General features: G+C 35.8%; 1 protein-coding gene across 3 annotated transcripts in view; it reads left to right on the top strand.

The window, feature by feature from the left end:
• The first annotated feature begins 9904 nt into the window (after nucleotides 1-9904).
• The window catches only part of ELAVL2 (ELAV like RNA binding protein 2), a 153019-nt gene continuing 141912 nt past the window's right edge, over nucleotides 9905-21011 (top strand). For 2 of the 3 annotated variants that reach the window (XM_079112693.1, XM_079112690.1), the window contains exon 1: nucleotides 9905-10005. Coding sequence is in view for 1 of the 3 variants with exons in the window: in XM_079112695.1 (XP_078968821.1) it covers nucleotides 9979-10005 (27 nt within the window). In the remaining 2 variants the exon portion in view is untranslated. The remainder of the gene's footprint in view (nucleotides 10006-21011) is intronic. The other variant, XM_079112695.1, reaches the window with a different exon arrangement.

The raw sequence follows: 21011 nt of genomic DNA, 5'->3' as shown, positions 1-21011 counted from the left end.
ACTACACTATCCTCCCAGAACCAGATAGGTAACACACACCTCAGTCATTTTCCTCCCTCAGCAGCCTGAGTGATGGGGGAGATAACTGCAATGAGAAAGGTTGTAGTGTGCAAGAAGGACTGGCTAGCTGAACATAGAAACCAGTCAAGCAGTTAATATTGAAAGAGCATTCCGGGAAAGCATTCATCTTTTTTCATTAAATGTGGGGAGGACATAAGAGTGCTCAGGGAGACGAGCAGATAAGATGCAAACACAGTCAGCAAATAAATCCTATAGCAAAAAATCAACAGTTATTCAGGCAAGGTAGATAGCTGTTTAATATCAGGGAAGTTGAAAGAGAGGTATCAAGCACTCAGGGTGATGAGTAAGATCTGTACATGGGCATACCAATCAGTTAATTGTACAAGGGTCTAATATTCATTTGCAAAGAAAAAGGAGAGCAAGGCAAGAGTACTAGAAAATGATGGTAAGAGTAGATAAACTTTTAGCCTGAATCAATACTAAGCCAAAAATTTCTAAAGTGGAGATCTGTATATTACCTTTACTCAGAGGTGTCATCTATGTGTACGTTGAAGTTAAATGCCCCCATCAGGGAATGACATAAAACTATATGAGAAGGATCCAAGCTCACCATTAGGTGCTTACTGGTGTTCAAACACAGTACTCTGAGTCCCTTTCTCACTCAAACCTTTATTTATTAGATTTTACCAGGTGAGAGTAAATTTAACCACACAAATTAATTGAGGCTGCATAACACAGTACAGTTGGACTTCCCCACCTTCATTGCTTCTGCTGCTATTTTGTTTTTGTTGTTTTTAACCCCTGAACTACTCGGGGTTGGAAAAGATACCATAAATCCATCAGTAACAGTAGTTAACTAGGGCAAGTGTTCTCATTTGGAATCTCTCTGGAAAGGATTTGTCAGGCCATCAATGATGGAATATTACTCAGCCATAAAGAAGAATAAAATTATGACATTTGCTGGTAAATGGATGGAGTTGGAGAATATCATGCTAAGTGAAATAAGTCAAGCTCCAAAAAATCAAAGGCTGAATGTTTTCTCTGATAAGTGGATGATGATACATAATGAGGGGAGCTGGCAAGGGGGCAAGAGAAAATGGAGAAACTTTGGATTGTGTGGAGGGAAATGAGGTGGGAGGGGGTGAGGGAAGGAAAGATAGTATACTGAGACAGATATTATTACCCTATGTACATGTATGATTACATGAATGGTGTGAATCTACATTGTGTACAACCATAGAAATGAAAAGTTGTACCCTATTTGTGTACAATGAATCAAAATGCAATCTGTAAAAATAAAAATTTTAAAAAGGGGAAAAATAAACTAAAATAAATATGAAGAAAAGGAATGGTTTGGAAAAGCTTCTTGGGATGATTCTGTTATATGTTACCTCCAGCCCAAACTGTGTCACCAGAATCCATCACACCACTCTGGAAAAATCACTAGTAGTACCAACTCATAATCAGAAGGCTAAGTTTTGAGTTGGCTCCATGACTAATTTGACTTAGACATTCCAGACTAATTCATAACCCATATACAGCAGAATCACCTTTTAAGTTCATTTAAAAATGAAGATCCCACTACCCAGGTCAAAACACTCTGAGGTTGTTCCTCAAAGTCTCTTTTTGCAATCAGAGGGGAGTATTTGGCATTATAAAGATTGGAAACTTTAATGATAAATGGCTTTAGCCAAGTCGTTTCATGGCTTTGGTTTTTTTACATAACAAAAAAGAGGTTTGCACTGGAAGGTATTTGTAGACCTTCTAGTACCTACTGTGTGGCACAGTGAAAAGAAAAGGATTTTGGAATCAAAACGTATGGGTCCCAATATCAACTCCACCACTTGCTGTCTGACATTGAGTCACCTGGAAAGTGAGACTAATAATAATATCCACTCTGTAAGACTGTTGTAAGAATTAACAATGGTGCACATAGATTGTTTAGCAATTCTTTAAGATGATCTTTATAAAATATTCCATGGTAGCAAATCTTATCATCCACATATAACATGATGACTTAGCCTCCTTAAAAAGTTGTTTGGCTTTTATAAGTATAAATATTATAAAGGAGCTTGAAGAATGAAATACCTGTTCTTCATGTGGGATAGTGTCTTAATCACATATTGCCAAATAATACGTCGCACTAGAACTTACTGGCCTAAAACAATAAGCATTTACAATTGCTCCTGGATCTCTGAGTCAGCAGGGCAGTTCTTCTACTCTTGGTTAGGTTCTTTTTCATGCATCCATTGTGGGTCCTGTGTACAGCTCTCCTGACCGTGGCTGGATTCTCTTATGCATTTAAGAATGGGCTGGCTGTCGGCTGGTCTGGATGTCCTCAGCTGGAATCAGTGGGCTCTCCTCCATGTGACCTCTTATGCTTTACTAGGCTACCCTAGGACTGTTTACATAGTGGTGCGAGGCAACCAAGACAAAGGAAAAGTGAAGGCTAAGGCTCAGAACTGGCATGCTGTCTCTACTGCCATGTTCTGTTGGTCAAAGCACTTCACAAAATCAGCCCAGACTCCAAGGTTTGGGATACAGATTACTCCTCTTGATAGGAGAAACAGCAAACGCATACTACAAAGGACATAACCCCTTGCTTAAGTCTAGAGCAGTGGTTCTCCAAATTTAGCCTGTATCAAAATCTCCTAGAAGGCTTAAATAGAGGTCCTGGGGTTCATCTGAGTTTCTGATACAGTAAGTGTGGAATGAGGCCCAATAATTTATATTTCTAACAGTTTCACAGGTGATGCTGCTGCTGACTTTGGATCACTCTTTGGGATCACTCACTGACCTACAATGAAGCCTCCTCTATGGAAAGAAATACTTAAAATTATATATATATTATATACTTAAAATTATATATATATGTAATTTTACTTCCAAGTAAATGTTATTTCCTGAACAGCATAATGTGTATTACTCATGATATATCTCTCTCTTAGCAAAATATGATATCTTAAAAATATAAATATTTTAGAGGACTTTGATTTACTCACCTTCCTGAAAATAAATGTCTTTTTTGAGATCCCACTCTTAGTAATTCATACTAAACTCTAATCAATCAAAAACCATTGAAAGATTTTACTCCATCTCTCTCTTTGTCTACCCCTTCTACATTCTATTCCCTGCCACGCCAAATACGGTTAGGTCAATGAGGTGATGGTCTTGTTGAGCCAGATGAGAAAAACTTTCTTTTTCTATTTTGTAAAAATTAACTAGAAACAATTCATACTCCATTTACTCATTGTGTCAGGGAAGTGATAGACTCGAGGAGTTGAGTAACTTGCTTCCAAACTCCACTTTTTAAAATCACCTCTTCTTGATACATTATAAACACATGATTTAGATCGACAGTCATCTATGTTCTGCATTCATCTTAGTTCTCCAAGTAATAAAATACCATGGAACATCTTTTATAAACTCCAATTTAATTGTAATTTCCTGGTTCTTAGACAATGCAAAATGCAAAGAGTTTTTGACTCTTTATTAACAGGGAGGACAAGAGTAATTACCATGTTCTTTCCTTTTTTTTTTAGAACATTTCCCTGGGAAGACAAGCATTAGTCACTTTCACTATGGAAAATCAAACTTAGGCTAAGAGATTTGCCTACAAATACATCCTGGAATCAGAACTGGTTTATTTAGAATCAAACTGCTTTCTTCTACATCAAACAAAATATTAAATATCCAGATCAGTTCATGTTAACTAACCAGAACTAACTCATAATTAGTTAAATTATTTTTAGAGTTGCAGTTCTTGGTAGCAACACCTATAAACAGTCTAATATTCTTTACACTTTAAATATTTCAAAGACTTCACTATTTGCTTATCACGGTACTATTATAAGTAATATATGACATGCAAAGCATTATACAGAAACCCCCTATTTAATATCCTACTTAATATTCATGACAACTCTCTAAGATAGGTACTATTTTTAATCTTCATTTTTTTACAGATATAAAAACAGGCTTAAATGATTAAATAACCACTCAAATCACACAGCTAATAAGTAGTAAGGTTGGAACTCAAATGAAATTCTGTTTGATTCAAAATCTTACTATCTTATCCATGGCACTATTCTGTCTTGTTGCTTGTACTTTTTAAAACTCAACTATTGTAAAGTGATAGTACTAAAAAATGGCTTTGAATCAATTGAACACAGCATGCTTCAGAATAAGAAATTTATGGCAGAATGGAAGGGGAAAGGTGAAAAGGAAACATCTGGTTTGTTCAAAGAAATTGTAACTGAAAGTAGCTATGAGACTGACATGTTTAGCTAACACATGTGACCAAGTGTGTGGGCCTCCAAAGCAGTCACCTTGGGAAGACATATGCTTATTTGAACAATGCCCTCATTGCTGTGACACATTTTCAGATCTGCTGTTAAGTCTCATTACTCTGTGTACATATATAATTGGGGTTTTGTTTTGTTTTTAGCAAATCAAGAAAAACAACAAAAATACCCCAAAATACCCCACTCTATATTATCTAACTTTTAAGTGATTACACACATAACTTACTAAAATTGACTCCGAACAACTTTTTGGATACTTTCCTAAATCAAATCCAATCTTCACAGAACATATTTGTTAACACTGCTCTATTGCTGCCATTTTCTATAATTGTGATTCAGATTCTAAACATAATTCCTAAAGGGGACATTTAAAAGTATTTGGAGCTATGACAGAACAAAAGTCATCAATTAAATAAATATTTATAATTCTCCAAGGTGAATATTTCAATATGAATACATTTAAAAAGTGAATACATTCTAATATTTTTATTTGAAAACAAAGGCAGTCCAAGCTTGGTGGTACTTGTAGACTAAGGTAGGGGGATAGTAAATTCATTTGAGGCCAGTCTAGGCAACTTAGTGAGACCCTGTCTCAAAATAAAAAATTAAAAGGGCTGGGTATAGCTCAATGATAGTGCACCCCTTTCAATCCCCAGCATCTATCACTCTTTCATTCTCTCTCTCCCTCTCATATGCACCATACACACACACAAATGATCCTTACAAACTTGGTTCAATAATTTGAGCAGATTATCCAACCCAATACTAGAGACGTGGTTATGAGTGGAATCTCAGAGAAATCTTTTATCTTGAATTCTTCAACGTAGGCTGACATTCAGGGTCACATAAAAAAAATCAAGACAGATTTCATTTATAAGTGGAAAAACCACAACTGAACCCATGTGTCATTTAAGAAAGCTTCAAGTTATAGAATAATAAGCTAAATATAGCTTCAGTAAAGAGCAGTTAATTTCTTCATACGTGACAAGAAGTCTAAAGGTAGGCAGTCCTAGATTAACTGAGTGGCTTAAGTATGCCATCAGGAGCCCAGATCCTCCCCATCTTTCAGAGACTGGCCTTCAGCTCATTCAAATTGCTTCATAAATGCATGATGGCTGCTCCACCTTTAGATGTCAGATGATATTCCAGGTAGGAAGAAGGGAGTAGGGCAAAGGAGCAAGAGGTGGGTGCAGTTGTCTCTATTCCTCTTTCATGAGGAAAGCAAGTATTTCTAAAAGATCCCTCAGCAAATATGTATTTAATTTGCCAGAACTGTGTCAAACAGCCATTACTAGCTGCGAAGAAAACTGGGAAATTAAATATTCAATTTTCCAGTCTCTAAATCCAAGTAAGAAAGGAAGGAGGAGGTTGAGAAGTCATGTTGAGTGAGCCAAATTACAATGTCTGTCTCAAAAGGGCTGGCATTTTACTACACAGTGTGTTTTCACACTTTGTATCATTAAATCATCACAACCGTGGGAGCTGGTTTTTGTTCTTTTAATTTTGCTAAAGAGGGAAGTATAATCTAGAGTGGTTAAGAAAATTGTCCAAGTTGCCCTGTTTATAAGCATTGAAACCAATTTCTGTATGACTCCAGAAACCCTGCCCTGTAACGTGGGTAAAGAAACCTTAAGAACATGTAAACAAAATGCTTTTCCAGAGCTTGAGTATTGAACTTGCTCTTAAAATGTAGCCTATAGAAGAATCATTAAAAATCCTTATTGGATACCAGCACAATGCTCTTTTTCTTACGTGTAACAGAACTTGTTGAGAAATCTCTAAAAGGAGAGAGCCAAGGTCACTTGGGATTAACCACTATATTCCATTAGTCACTGAAGCCTGCACATGACTCCCAACATTTACCCATTGGTGGGAGATTTATAGATGGTGAATTACTTATTTAATACCTAGCTTATATATTTTCCAGACTTGGTTTTGCTTTTATTGATTATAATGTAGTCCTTGATGGATGCCAAAGAAAGTATTTTGCCCTCTATTTTTCCCTGCCATAGATAGAGCAGGGCCTGAAATAAGTCAAGCCTATAATCACATTAATAAAAATAGAAAATAAAACATTCCTTTGTTCAGGTATTAAATATCCTCTTTTCAAAGTTGTACTAACACTCTCATAGAGGTTATTATGGAATAGACAAGAAACTTTTGGTAGGATAAACATTTTTGCAGGATAGGATTTTTAAAATTTATTTATAAGTTTTTCTTTGGACTTGATCTAGCTTTACTGCCTAGAAAAATTTCAATTTACACTTAGGTGTATAATTCTTGCAAAATCAGTGCATCTTTATTCCACACTAGGCTCAAGTTCTCCTCATTAATGCTGAGTGAGTTGATATATCTTAATATTCTCCAACTGTGTTAACTTCTCCCAGGTGCAACCTTATGTTACATAAAAGTAATACATTTAATATATATACTAACTGGGGTTGTTTTTATCACATCTTAAAATTCTCATTTGTTAAAAGATCCAATTTCTAAATTCATTGTTCATTTCTTTAGTCTGCTTTGCAAAGTGTCAAGGAAAATTTCTTCCATTACTTAGGATCCCCTTCCTTCCATTTTTTCTCTCCTAATAACCAAAGTTCTAGGTTAAAGAAGCAGAAGGGAGATCAGATAAATGTGAGCTTAGTAAAGTGGATATTTTTTAGGATGTCTTCAAAATTGCTGAAAGTCAATTGCAAAATGAACAAACAAAATACTTGGCCCAGTCAGCTAATGAGCTTTTTTCCAAAAATGTCCTTATAGTTTTCAATCAGGAAAATGTGTTGAGAGAAAACTATTTAGTATTTTGCCCAAATAGGTCTTGAGCAAATGGAGACATTTAATAGCAAATCTTTATCATATGTTTATGATTAATAACATACTGCAAATCCATTCCCTATCTCTACTCCCAACTACTTTATAAAATTATGCAAATTATCAGTAAAGCATTGTGAAAGGAAATGTCCAAAAAGTTTTTAGATGCGCTTAAAGAGAGCAATTTATATATAAGCAATTATTTGTAAATTATAGAATTTACAAGAATTATACGTAATTCTTATGCTTAATCTTTAGGGTGTATCTCTAATAATTTCTTCTAAACATTCTTTATTAAGTTAGTGTGTTGATAAATTAATTAGATGATTAATTTATATTTCTCAGTATTTCCAACTGGTCTTCCCCTCCCTCCACATTATATTTAATTCTAGGAAATATATGAACAGAAGTCTGGCACTGACCTTCAAAACACAGAATTGAAAAATTGTTTGAAATGTAACAGGTCTAAAAAAGGGGATAAGACCTGTAAGCTTGAAGGTTAGAAACTGAAAGAACCAAAAAGTCAACACTACACCCTTCCTTCCCTTTGCTGAAAGTCTGCCGCCAAGTTCTGCCTTTCCCATCTATTAAAGGGTTCTTATTAGAAGCAATTAAGAGCTGCTGGCTCTTTTACCTTCCTGAGGATCAGAGGTTCTTTGAGGAGTGGCATAGAATCTTCTTCAGGGCCTAGAACAGACTGCAAAACCTATACGGAAAAATATTAAGTGATTAATAAATAGCTGGCATAAAAGGGAGAGATGCTTCATTAGACATAAATGCCCTGTTTTCTGTTTCTTGCTCTCTCTTAGCTGCTATAAGACATCAATGATAAAAACACAGAGGTCAATTACATAGTGTCAGAGGAGTGGTGCTCCATAAACTCTAATAAACATGAATAAATATCATCTATGCGGTTCTGGAAAAATGGCTCAGAGTGTTTGGAATGTGCTTTGTGGCCACATCAAGAGGGTGCAGCCTCACAGTAAGTTGGAAATGGAAAGTTGAGTGTAGAAGAACCGTACATTTATCAACGTAGGGAAATAAAGTATCCTGTAAGTTTTCCTATAAATGACAAACCTGTGCCCTCTGGACTGAGTACTTTGGATCATTAAGAAAATTAAAAGGAAAAAAAAAAAAAGTAGCCAGAGATGTTTTCAACGGGGTGGGGGCAAAGGGGAGGCAACAAATCAAAGGTCCAAGACTCCCCACAAAGGGAACGAGGGGAGGGACGTTTTTCTTTTCTGCTTCATGGGGCAGGCCGGTCAGCCTGGGATAGACCACCGAGGTAGATTCCGCGAGTCCGTGTCAGGTCTGGAGGAGTTGCGGGAGCGCAAGCATGGGTGGAGTCCTGCACGTGGTGACTTCGCTGTATACCTGAAGGGATGGCGCGGTGAGGAGGAGCGAGGAGGGGGTTAGTCTAAGAGAACCCGACCGCCAACCCGACCGCCATGTCCTGATCCGACCTCCTCAGACCCCAGGATTCACTCCAGCACTCTGGCCGCACTCCTGCGGCCCCACCGGAGGGCCGGACTTTAAATCCCAGCGCAGTGCTCCTCCCGCGCGGGTAGAGCGCGGTCTAGGTGCGTGGCACCCTCCTGCAGTTTCCGCCCGGACTGGGGGCCTCCGATGTTGGTTTTATTTGCCTCTGGTCAACCTGCTGCCCTCCCTCCAGGTGGCCCCCAGGCCCTGGGAGGAACGCGGTGCGCGGGGCAGCGCTGTTCAGCGCCTCCCCTAGGCGCGCTGAGTTCCTGGTGCGTGTTGAAGGACAGTTGCAAACTATTGGCCAGTTAACGTCCCGCTCACTCCTCACCCAGCACCACTCCGCTCTCCTCGCCCCTTCCGCCTTCATTTTTCGATTTTAGGATCTTCTCCTTAAGTTTGGGTAAATTCGCTGTTCCTAATCTGTTTCGTTGGAAATGACCCGATGGCTTTCCTACTTATTTGAACGCTAATGCATAAAATGCCACAGTGAGGTGTGAGGTGGGAAAGAGGGAGGAGTATGTATGTGTGTGTGTGTGATGAGGGGGGAGGGAGAGAAAGAACAAGAGCGAGTGCGAGAGACCAGCCTGGGGGAGGGCTGGGGGCTTCCCTCTCTTGGAGGACAGACAGAATGATACATACTGTCATTAACAGTTTTGACCCACCCAGACCCCACCCTTCGGTTGCATCCATCACACAGTCATTACAAAGGGGCAGCGCTGTCACACTGCTTGCCCTGCTCCTGGGGCTCGCGGGCTGGTTTAATGAAGTGCACCCAGCCGGGGCTATTGTGCAGCGCGAAGGAGGCAGGAACCAGACAACAACGATCTTAGCAGCTGCTCGCAGCAGCCCCGGCTGCTGCAACCCTGCAGCAGCAGCTAAGCCCAGACCTCAAGTGGATGGATGCCTCTGGAAGTGTTTTCTTGAAGGAACCCATCAGGCAGTGGAAGACTGTGGCAGGGCTAGTGAACTTAGATGGGGCTTTCCTCTCCTGCAGTTGAGCTGGCTGGAGGCAAGTGCAGTCACTCGGGTAATCGCGGGGGTGTTGGGGGCGGGGGTGGTAGTGGTGGCGGTGGTTTTAAGCCGGTCCTTGGTCAAAAGGCGCCTTGTATCAATTTCCCCTCCAACCACGCAACTCTCCCTTTTACCTTTTGTTTTGTTAGCTTGGCTTTTTCCACAACCACCCCCTCCCTGTTATGGTCTGAACCCTGCGTCTTGCTCTGGGCTTTGATTGTGCATTTAAATGTAATTCTGATTGGTGAATGTTCTCTTCTTTTTGTTGTGATTACTAGAGATACTTTAGTCCTGCCTTCCCAGTTCTGCGCCTTGCACAAGCAGTTTTGAAAAATTAAGTGCAAAAAGCATGACAAAGCAATATGAGGTTGCCCTGGTAAGTGAACTTTTAAACCAAAAATTACCATTTCTTCTCGTATGCTCGATTTGTGGGTGGCTTGTAGGGGGAGTCCTCACACACAAAGGGTTGGGGGCTGGGATGAAGGGTGATATAAGAAACAAACAAAAAACAGTACTTCTAATTTTGTTTTTCTCCTGTGGCCATTAAACAAGTTCTGTGTTTATTTGATACTATTGGGATGGTAATGGACTTGATGCATTTAAAGTGGGGGAAGAGTTGCCAGTCAGCAGGGGAGAGGTGCAGGGGAGGGAGAGGAAGGGAACTAGGTTATTGTCTGGTTTCAAAAGAACCGTGGAGCTCTGACTCTCTGAACTTGGCACAGTAGCCAGGTCATTCCTGCTGGAAATCCTAGAGGAGAAAGGAACAATGGGGTCACCCTCCATTAGTACAACTATCTCTGTGTCCTCACCTGCACTGGAAGACGTTCCCTTTTCTTCTTCATACTTCCTCAGGTAGCAACATTAGAAGCCATCCTTCTTAGACAAATTTTTAAATGCTGAATGATGACCAAATAATACATTTGGAAATTCACTGTGGTCTTAAAAGGTTTGAGAAAGGAATTGCTTATTACCCTCCTTACCACTGCTTATTTCTCTTTCTATCCCCTTTAAAACTAAAGTGTGCAGGTTACTTTAAGCATGCTTCTTCACCATCCTCTCTGAATCCTTTTTGTTTTAAAAAAGGAGGTATATTCCAGGAAAGGATTTCTGAGTTCTGTTCCTTTATCTCATTCATTTTCTGAGGATAGCTATTCGATGCAATATTTGTGGCAAAGTTAACAATTCCAAGTCTGATGAAAGGCCCAACTTTTGCTTTGGAGAATTCTAAATTGTTTGGATAGATCTGCACTTTTAAAGAAAAATTAATAGTGCTCAATGTCCTAAAACTTTTTCTTTCTGTGGATCTGGTTGACTTTCAACTTATCTGGGACTGTTGCTATGGAGATACCTAGGATGCTCTATATTGGAATGAACCTGCACAAGTCTCTGATGAGGCAAGGCCATCTAAGTTTTCAAATTTGAAGGATAGGATGGAAAGAAAAATGCCCCCTAAAAGGAATTTATTTTGTCAAGTCCATTCTTAACATTAATCTATGTGTGTAGATATGATTGCATATGCCTGTGGTTCTCAATACCTATTCTGAAATATTTTTAATGATTATGAACTTCTATGGTCATAGGAAACAAAAAATTTAACAAAAAAAAACTTTGGTTAAAACTTTTTTAACCAAAAAAAAACATTTAGACTGTATCACAATAAAAATTAATGTATTTCAACTTATTTTGACAACTTAATTCTTGTCTATTCTACAAGAAGTTACTGTCACTAGTAAATAGCACAGAAAAATGATGCCTTATAAAGTCAGTTTTCAGAAGTTATCAAAATTGCTTTTAGTCTTGCTGTTTTCAATTATCATCCTTAACAGCGTTTTCAGTTTGGAGTTTCAAAACCAAATGCCCAGCTAATCTTTTTGTACAAGAGGAATCAATTCAGTGAAACTTGTGGGGGGAAAAAAAAGTCTCAAAAGTGTTTGAATTAGAATATTTGGATTTTATATATTTGTAGTAGCAATGATTTTAGACCACAGATAGTAAACTACTTAAACCATACTACCTATCTTAGCTATTTAATTTTGTAATTAATCTTGAACTATTTTAGCACTATTTGGGGATTTTTAAATAAACCTCTTGAACTGTATTTATGTATACAATATTAAAAATAAGAATTTATTATTATTGCCTTATCAGTAAATATATGCCAGGTACATGTGTAAAATTAGATTATTTGAACACTTTGAGAACGTATCTTTAGTCAGTTATTCAATCATACTCAATCTCAAATAAGCACTCAACTTTAGGTTTTTACCTACATACTGAAAATATTGTTCCAATTGAAGATGCTCATTAAAGATAATTATTTAAAATAAGTTTGATAACAAAGTTATCTTCTAAGTTATAATTAACAGTTCATGTAGTTTATTTCCTTTAAAGAACTTAAATTATTGAATGTCATACATTCCTGATTCTTTCCCTCACTAATATGATTCTATGCCAATTTTAGGGTTGCTAAATAGTCTCAATATGAGAAGTTCTTCATATCAGTTTATAATATCATAATCTATATTTTAGATCTATTTTTCTAGAAAATATAAATATCTTAATATGTCTTTTATACAGAATAAATGTTTTATTTAGATTTTTGGCACATTAAAAATATAGTGAACATGTCCTGATATTTTCCCTAAAATGCAGTCCATTACAGTAAACTTTACAAATAGCAGAAAACTTATAGTGTTCATGATAACAGAAATCTAAGTGTTTTGAACTAAGTAGTACTCTCCTAGAAATATTCATTGTTTCCTATAGCACTGACTTCTTTTGAATAAATGGATGTTCATATCCAAAAGAAAAAAGTAGTGAGATGTGGGTGGGGCAGCCAGGTTATCTAATGTTATAGTACAGGTTTGACCCCTTGAACCATATATAGGCCTTGAGATGTACCTGTGAGTAGAGGCAAAAAAGAAATGACTGCAGTAAAATTATCATTTAAAAAATGCAAATGTAACATGCATTTATTTCTTCTAATTAGTAAATGTAATGTATATTTTATATGTAAAATACATAATCTAAAATAGCAGAGAAGTTAACTTTAATAGTTAATATTTGTCAGTATGCTACCTGTCAGAATTCAGTCATATAGGTAACTACTTAACATGTATATAATCTCAGTTAATCTTCAAAACACTACAGCATGTTTACTTCACTTAGAAACTGATTAGTTAAGATCAGACAGCTTATAAAGCATGAAGAAAGGATTTGAATCAAATCTGACTCCAAACTTGGGTCCAAAGTCAAACAAATTGAGAATCACAAAAGAGAAAAACATAATATTGTTTGCTAATTTAAAAAAAAAAAAAACAACCCTCACTGAAAACCCACATAATTTCCACAAATTCTGATTTTCTATTAATCTTGGTACTTTGTATGATAAAATATTTTTTGAAGAAAAAATAATTCACAGAAATATTCCTAACTATATCCCAAAATTGGGTTTGGATACATTAGCCTGGGTTGGCTGGTTATTTCTCTTTTGGAACATTAATTGTGGAGAATTCATTACATTCTTCATCCCACCCCAAAAACAAAAGAAGAGGAATATTAACTCAATTATAATGACAAAATTATTGTAAAATAAATACCAACAATGCTCATTTAATGAAAGAAAAATCTAACTGCCAATTCAGTTTTCCTTAAAAAGGAACTTAAAATCAATTAAGCAGAGTGATTGTTAAAAATTCTACCAATTTAAATGAGATGTAATTTTTATCTTAAAGACTCAAATTTTTGAATATGCAAACATCTGCAAAGGTAGTAAAATGCTACATGATTTTATAGGTAGCAAATCATTTGATGAGTTTTTGCCATAATACTTTCTAAGTTAAATTTTCCTTGTTGAATTTATAATCAATTACTCTCTGCCCTAACAACTCAGTATTAAGGACTCTCCATTTTTTAAACTCCTCATTCGATGAATTAAAAGAAATATAAATATGGAAGGTGATACAGAAAGTTAAAAGGTTCACATGAAGCCCCACTATATCATTCCTCTTTAAACACTGATGATGACAGATTCTAATAAATACTGGAGAAACAGCCTTTCCTGTTAAAATGCTTTATTTATTTACTTATTTGCTCATTCATTCATTCATTTACAAATTCTTTGGACCTGGAAGATTGGGACACAGATATTCCATCTGCTCTGGTTTGTTTAGATTTGCAAAAGTAGAGATGTTAGGATTTCATTAAAATAAGTCAAGTCCCTCTAAGTACCAATGAAAAAATGTTTAAGGACAGCATTTACATTCAATAGAAAACTACTCAGTATTTCACTTTCACCTGAGGAGAAATGAAAGCACTCAGAATTCTAACTGTGTTTTATGCAATAAATGGGCTCCTGACTTGTTTTGTGTAAATCTTTTTTTTTTTCCCTGATTGGATTACTTTTTTTAGACTTACTGAGAGTTTATGCATTTAAAAAAGTATTTGCATTAATGATATTGTTAAGTGAAGAACTTTTTAAAAATTGATTAATCCATTTTGTAAGTATTAGATTTTTCTGAAGTAAAATCATTGAGATCCACATATTTAACCACATTACTACAAAAGTACCAATAGATGTGTTCTTTTTTAAGTCAGATAATTTTGAACTTTTAAGTACCATGGTATAGAAATGTGAAGCTGAGTGTTAAGCCCCACAATGTTCTAGTGGTAGATTATATATAACAAATCTATTTCACTTTGACCTTGGAAAGAACACCTGAATTTTACCCCCAATAAACTAATTTTAGTTGTTGGCTCATTAAAAATGAAATTCAGGTTCAGTTTTAAGTCACAGTTTATAAAATGTTTATATAATTTTCTATTTTATTCTTGATTTGGAATTTTATATTATTATATACTAAAATCAAATGACTGTATCTAGCCAGTTTTCCTGCCCATTCAGATTTGTCCAAAGTACATAAATCTGTCTTTAAAAATAATAAACACATATAAATATACATATAAAAAGTTAAGGTTATATCAGTATGAAACAAAAGAGAAAGTTATTAAAGCAGTTTTTCAGTTTTAAAGATGGAATAATTAATGCCACAAAACTGAATTTTAACTGATAAAAATCTTAGCTATATTTATTATTAGCTAAAAATACAGGAGTACTTTAAGATAGATCTGTGGAGCCTATTTTCTTCTACCTCTCCATTGTTTCTTTCTCATAACTTCATACAAAATTATAAGTGAATAGGAAAAATATGAACCATGTTTAAGTTGGGGGGGAAAACCCCCAAAAGGACTTTAAGAGGTCCTATATAGGTCCTGGAGTCCAATTCAAACTATTTACCTCATTATCCCTGTAAATTCTTTTGAACATGAAATCATTGTATTTTGTGTTCACAGTAAGGTAAGTGTTGTGGACTTTCATAGCTTCTCGGAGCATGAAGGGTTACAGGAAAGGGTAGCCTAATACCAACTAGAAACCACTATACTTGACATTGACAATGACTGAGAAGTCACTTAAAGTTTTCAACTTTTTAAATTAGGGATTATGAAGTTAGTAAAATCTGAGGTCATTACCATTAAGTACTAAAATTTCAGCTTTTTGAGTATTTGTGTAAAAATAGTAACAAAAATGTGTAGAATGATTAACATTATACATTTTTAATAAAATCTAAAAAATTACCACTCTCCCTTGTTAAGGATAATGAGAACTAAGATTGTTATAGAAATAAGTGGCAGAGAGTGGTACTTAATATAGAAGTTTGATTCTTACCATGAGTACAATAACATTTTGATGTTTCTTGGAATACAGATGAAGAATTTACTTTATTCAACAAATGTCGTATGATTATATTTTTAGGTTAGGAAGGATGCTAGAGCCTAGAAATGCCCTGCTCAAAAATGGTTGTGTTGCCAAGTAATGTGCAGGTTGCATATGAGATAGACATGTCAACAAAGGTTATATGCAGTGAGATAGTCAGTATCAGAAGTATTATGTTTTTGGAACACAGAGGAAGTTGTCATCAATTTGCCTGTAAAGGTATTCATGTGGAATTCAGGTAGGCTTCTTAGTGGAGGTGAATTTTTGCATACTGGCATTGTTTTTATCATTTTTTAAAAATGTAGTAGTAGATCTTCAGATAATATCCAGAAAGATGAAGTCTGCATTTTTTTCTCATTTTTACATATTGATATATACTTATGATGAGGAAAGACAGGTTTTCCATGTAGGATGCTGGGTTTTAAAGATTCATTAGTGTAAATTCTCAGATGCACTGTGTTTGACAAATGTGCACAGCCGGGAAAGCCTTTAATATATTGATTATGTTAGTGTTTTGTTGCTAGTAGCAAAATGGATAAAGCCAAGGCTCCATTTTTATTCTTCTATGCACTACCAAAGGGGGGGAGGGACACCACGCACACCTACCTATCCTGTATACTGTAAAGTATACAAAAGCAAAAGTAATTAAACCCTGTAAATGCTGAGGGAGATTGCCCGTGAACTGGGCTAAAATGAGAAAGGGGTGTGATAAAGAGGTTATTTGAGAGGAAATGATGTGAAAATGTTTTAGAATAGGAAAGAGAGTTCTGCTTCATAACAACAGGATATCATCTAAAATGATTTCACCTTTGTATTACTTTCACATTTGCAATGTGTATAACTTTCACATTTACATCTGAAGTGTTCCTTATTTATGATCAATTTCATAATTATTTCCTTACACCCCCAAATGTATGTAGTTTTACTGTGAAAGCTCTTCACTTCGGAGTGATTAGAACTTAGTGTGAATATCATTATGTATTTTGTTCTCTGATAACTGTGGCAATACAGTTTAACCCGTTCTTGCTGGGATTCTCTCTTGGCAACTATTTTTTTATTTCCCTGTGTTCATTTTTAGGAAAATCCTCTCAACATTGTTATATGTATTATTTTATAGGAAGGAAGTATGTAAAATACTCTTGAACTCGTTTTACTTGTGAATTTGAATAGCATTCAGATTAGAATGATTTCCCAGAATTTTGTAGGCTTGCCCAATCCAGCTGTATATTTTATATGCTAATGTAAATTCTATTTTTGTTCCCCTTGGGGGTTTAAGTGATTATAATTGTTGCTCTTCAAAAGCCAAACAGATGATGATTGCTGCTTCAGGAGTATACCAAAAGAAACTGGCTTTCATTAAACCTGCTCATCCACTTCATAATTATCTCCATTTTATCTAGCTAAGAAGCAGGAAAAAATGGCAAGTACAGTTCATTGAAGCCAGCTCAGTTATTTAAACATCGCTTTATTGAACTAGCAGGAGGTGTTAAAGTAGGGGGAATGTTTTCATTCTAATACTGATATGTAGCTAGTGGCCCAACTCAAGAGTTAGTTGAGCATCAAATGCCAGAGGCCACAGAAAATGAAAGGGGAGATATTTTGAGCTATTCTGAGAAGAGTCCTCTAGTGGATACAATAAATAGTACTGCAGTGACAGCTATTCTAAAATATTCTTTTTGCTTGTTCTTCTTCCCGTAAGTTCAAAATGGAGTTATCAATTTAGTATCCACTAAGAAGGACTCAGAAATACACGCTAAATCAAAGTGAGATTTCCTATAGAATGTGGGAAAAAAGGGATATTGGTAAATTCTACAAGAAGGCAAAATCCTGAGACTAAGATCAAGAGTCCTTCAAGGAGTCCTTGTGAGCATGTGAGTCTTGTGATCCAACCACAGGTCAGAAGGCAAATTCTCATGGAGGTTGGTTTTCCTCAATATTTCCCCTAAGTGGGTGACACAGTGGCTCTGAGTTATCTGTTCCCTAGCCCTGGGGTGGCTTTGGAGTTGGGTTGTACTAAAATGTGTTTTTGACCACATATTCTGCTGGCTGTCCTCCAGATAGGACAGACAAGGTCCTTGAACTCTCTCCCAGGGGAACAGAAAAGTGTCAGAGCCAACAGCTGTTCAAACTCCCAGCTGTGAGAATGTAACTCTGCTGGTTGAATAAAAACTCTGAAAGGGCTCTCTCCTCTCTAAAATTTCAAAAGAGTCATATTTTAGAAACCAACTCTCTTAGCTAAAACATTATATTCATAAACAACAACAACCAAAGAAAATGGAAGATTTCATTTTGGCTATAGATTTTCATTTTTATGTTCTGTGATCATTTTGCAAGTTTCAGACAATTTCACTTGCATTTTAACATAGGGTTGTAATCTTACAACTTGATTTAAAAACTTTTGGAAACTCACATCACAAAGAAAAACTTTTCTTAATAATAAATAATTTTTTAACAAAGGAAATACTTTCCTGACAACATTTTGGGTAATTTATTAGAGAGTTGTAGACACTAAAAAAAATTTTTTTTCTCAATTCTCTCAACAATAAAATTTTTTCAGGATTTATATATGTATTTTTATTTTGGCTTCACAATAGTCCCAGGAGGTAAGAAAAGCAAATGCTGTCATTCTTTATATATCTAAAATAATAGAAATTCGATTTTAAAACCAGAATCTGGGAATATCAACCCCTTTCATCAGCATCTTAATCAACATCTCCTTGACTCTATCCATGGTTTGCCAATACGTCATTTTGAATTATATCTAGACTGCAAAGTCTTTTCTAAATCCTGAAGGTAGAATGTTCCTAAGGAATATTTATTTTCCCATTGAGCTCCTAGGTAATCTGTGAAATTTGCATTTTTCCATCCAGGGCAACAGTATACCAATCACTTGTTCTCTAGAAATTCTACACTAAAAGCTACCTTGTAGTGTGGTAGCTTTGGAATTCCTATGTAGAGATTTGCTGGTGTATAGATCACTCTAATTTCCTACCAACAAGTCCTACAAAAGCCTTAAGTCTGAGACTGTACCTGCTGAACCTAGACCTATCCTAAGCAAAAACAGTGAAAATTAACTGATTTTCTCGCTCACCATCACTTTTTTATCATACATCTAGGACCTAACTCTCCTTTGTTCCCCTAAGCTTGTGTTGCCCCTGTTACTGACATTGCTAAAATCGAGGTCTGCTAGGACAGTATCTCTTTCCCTTCCAAGGTGACAGGTTGTTAGTCTAATACATTAATTTCCACTAATGGAAAAATATTAAGGAGAGTCCTGGTTGTGGTTAATTAAAAGTTGTTCCCAGGGAAAATGCCATCATTTTTGTAAGACAATCCTGGTGAGTAACTTGTGGTGTGGTCATGTCAGGCCAACATATTATTTTTCTGGTAGTTTCTTAACTGTGTGGCATGTCTTGAGTTCTATTACTGAAAGGCCTGCTTACTTCTCTTGAAGTAGGACAATTAAAAACAAACCAATAAGAAAATATAACTCAGAAAAATTTGATTTGGTAGTATTGGATTATCTTTCCATTGATTAAGTAGAAGTAAAAGCTATAAGTAGAACACACTAAAATCTATCTTCCTCATTGGAATGACGGAATGACTCTGTAATTTCCCAGGATTATCTCACATATCTGTTGTTTCATTTTACTAAGTGGAAATTTGTGGAAAAAAATCACAGCAGTGACCTCACAGCAGTGTAAATGTAAATAAAATCTTAAGGTATTCCAGTTAAATTTCTTTCAGAATTACACAAAGTACAAATTTGGCAACTATTTGAATTATTCTGCTCAACAGAGAAAGCTGACTCGAAATAGTTTCAGCCACAGTTTACTTTATGTTAACTGAGCAATCTGTCCTGAAAAATCAGTAGTTTTTTGTTTACCTTATATTATTTTTGCATCAGAATCATCTTTGGAGCTTTTATAAGCACATGTACTTAGATCTTTCACCTCAGAATTACTGACTGGAATATCTCAGGGTAGACACCAGGCATACATACTTGAAAGGAGAAAGGCCTCCATGGGCAGATAGAGGCATAGATGCACAGCTATGTGTGAGAACCCTGGGCTTCCTTCTCACCGGTTCTATCATTCACTGAAGAGTCGCTCTGTGGCAGGCACTCTCCTGAGCACTTGACAAATACTTTTCCACTTAATGCTCACAGCATCCCAAAAGGTAACTGTTATTTGTAATGCCCATTTCATCAAATGGAAAGCTGAGGCTTAGAAAAAGACTGGACAAGATGCCTAAAGTTGTATGTATATCAAGGACATGGGAGAGGCAGAACCAGAATTCAGGTCTGCTTGAATACTTTTAACTGCAACAACCCTGATCTTGAAAGCCTTTTTAATGCATAGATAGAAAATGTATGGCTGTATTTTATAGCTGTAATTTCCCACCTAGAAGCTTCAATTTTGCTGCTTTGATTACCATAAGAATATCCGGAGCGTACAGGGATTGTTTCATTTTATAGCCTTAAAAGAGAGCCACTATTTTCATGTGAAAAGAGACATGGTCTAATAGGTAAATGATACTTTAAAATCATAAGTAAAATGTTTGCTTTCTTTGTATAAAGGTCACTTTCTGCCTCAGTTCTTAATTCACAACTCAAGGAATTGCCATAATTTCATTGCAAAAATTATTCAGATATGTGACAAGGTTGGAAGGACATGATTTTCCTTCCAGGTTAGTTTCTTACAAAAATATTAACACGTCTAAAATCGTTACTGATACATGCAGTTTCCAGAGTAGACTATGCAATTTTAAGATTTGTTCTTTCTGATTTAGGGCTGACACCAATATTTAGAATAGTGATGACTCATGTCTAGGACTGAAATTTGTTTTTCATGGGTTTATACATTTTTCCCCTTGAATTGCACCAAAAATGGTTTTTTAATTGGCTTTAACTCATGCCCAATAAATTGGATGAAAATTGATTGCCACAGTCATGTTCAGTTTAAAATTATTCAAGACTGCACCATGAGTCAAATGAGTGCATGAGTGGAGGCAGCAGCACTTTATGTCCTCTGTTTATGACAAATAGGGTTTTTTCAAAATGGTCACAATTCATATATAAAAATTAATATGTCTTCAGTTCTTAAAGCTTAAAATATAGTAACAAGAGCACATTAAACACATCTTATTTTAAAGGTTTCTCTTCTTCACTGTTGTTTCTTAGTACCTTCTTTACCAGTTCTACCAACACCACAAGTTTAATTATAATAAACCTTTAAGATAGATAATACCTGCATGTAGATCTTATTAAACTCCTGAACATAATATTAGAGTATTTGTAAACAGTTAAATAAAATAAATGAAAATGTTTAGTGACTGCACCATACTATAGAGTTGAGACAGTGTGCCAGTTTCCCATTCTCTGTAAAGTGATTTTAAAGACAAGAATTAAGTGATATGAAAATTGAATTAACTCAGGTGACTGTTTAGGGCACTGAAATAACAATTCACTAAATGCTGCCTGTCAGAAAGCCAGTTTCTGTTCTAACTCATTATAATTATTTACTGTACTATGGTTTTCATTTACTTATATGCCATAGAAATATAAGCAAATCACTTTAAGAACTTTTCTGGTTAGTAAGGGAGGTTCG

The sequence above is a fragment of the Sciurus vulgaris genome (assembly GCF_902686455.1).
Source record: "Sciurus vulgaris genome assembly, chromosome: 15".
Classification (NCBI taxonomy): Eukaryota; Metazoa; Chordata; class Mammalia; order Rodentia; family Sciuridae; genus Sciurus; species Sciurus vulgaris.
Note: the sequence above shows the minus strand (reverse complement) of the source record. Positions and strands in the feature narration are given on the sequence as shown.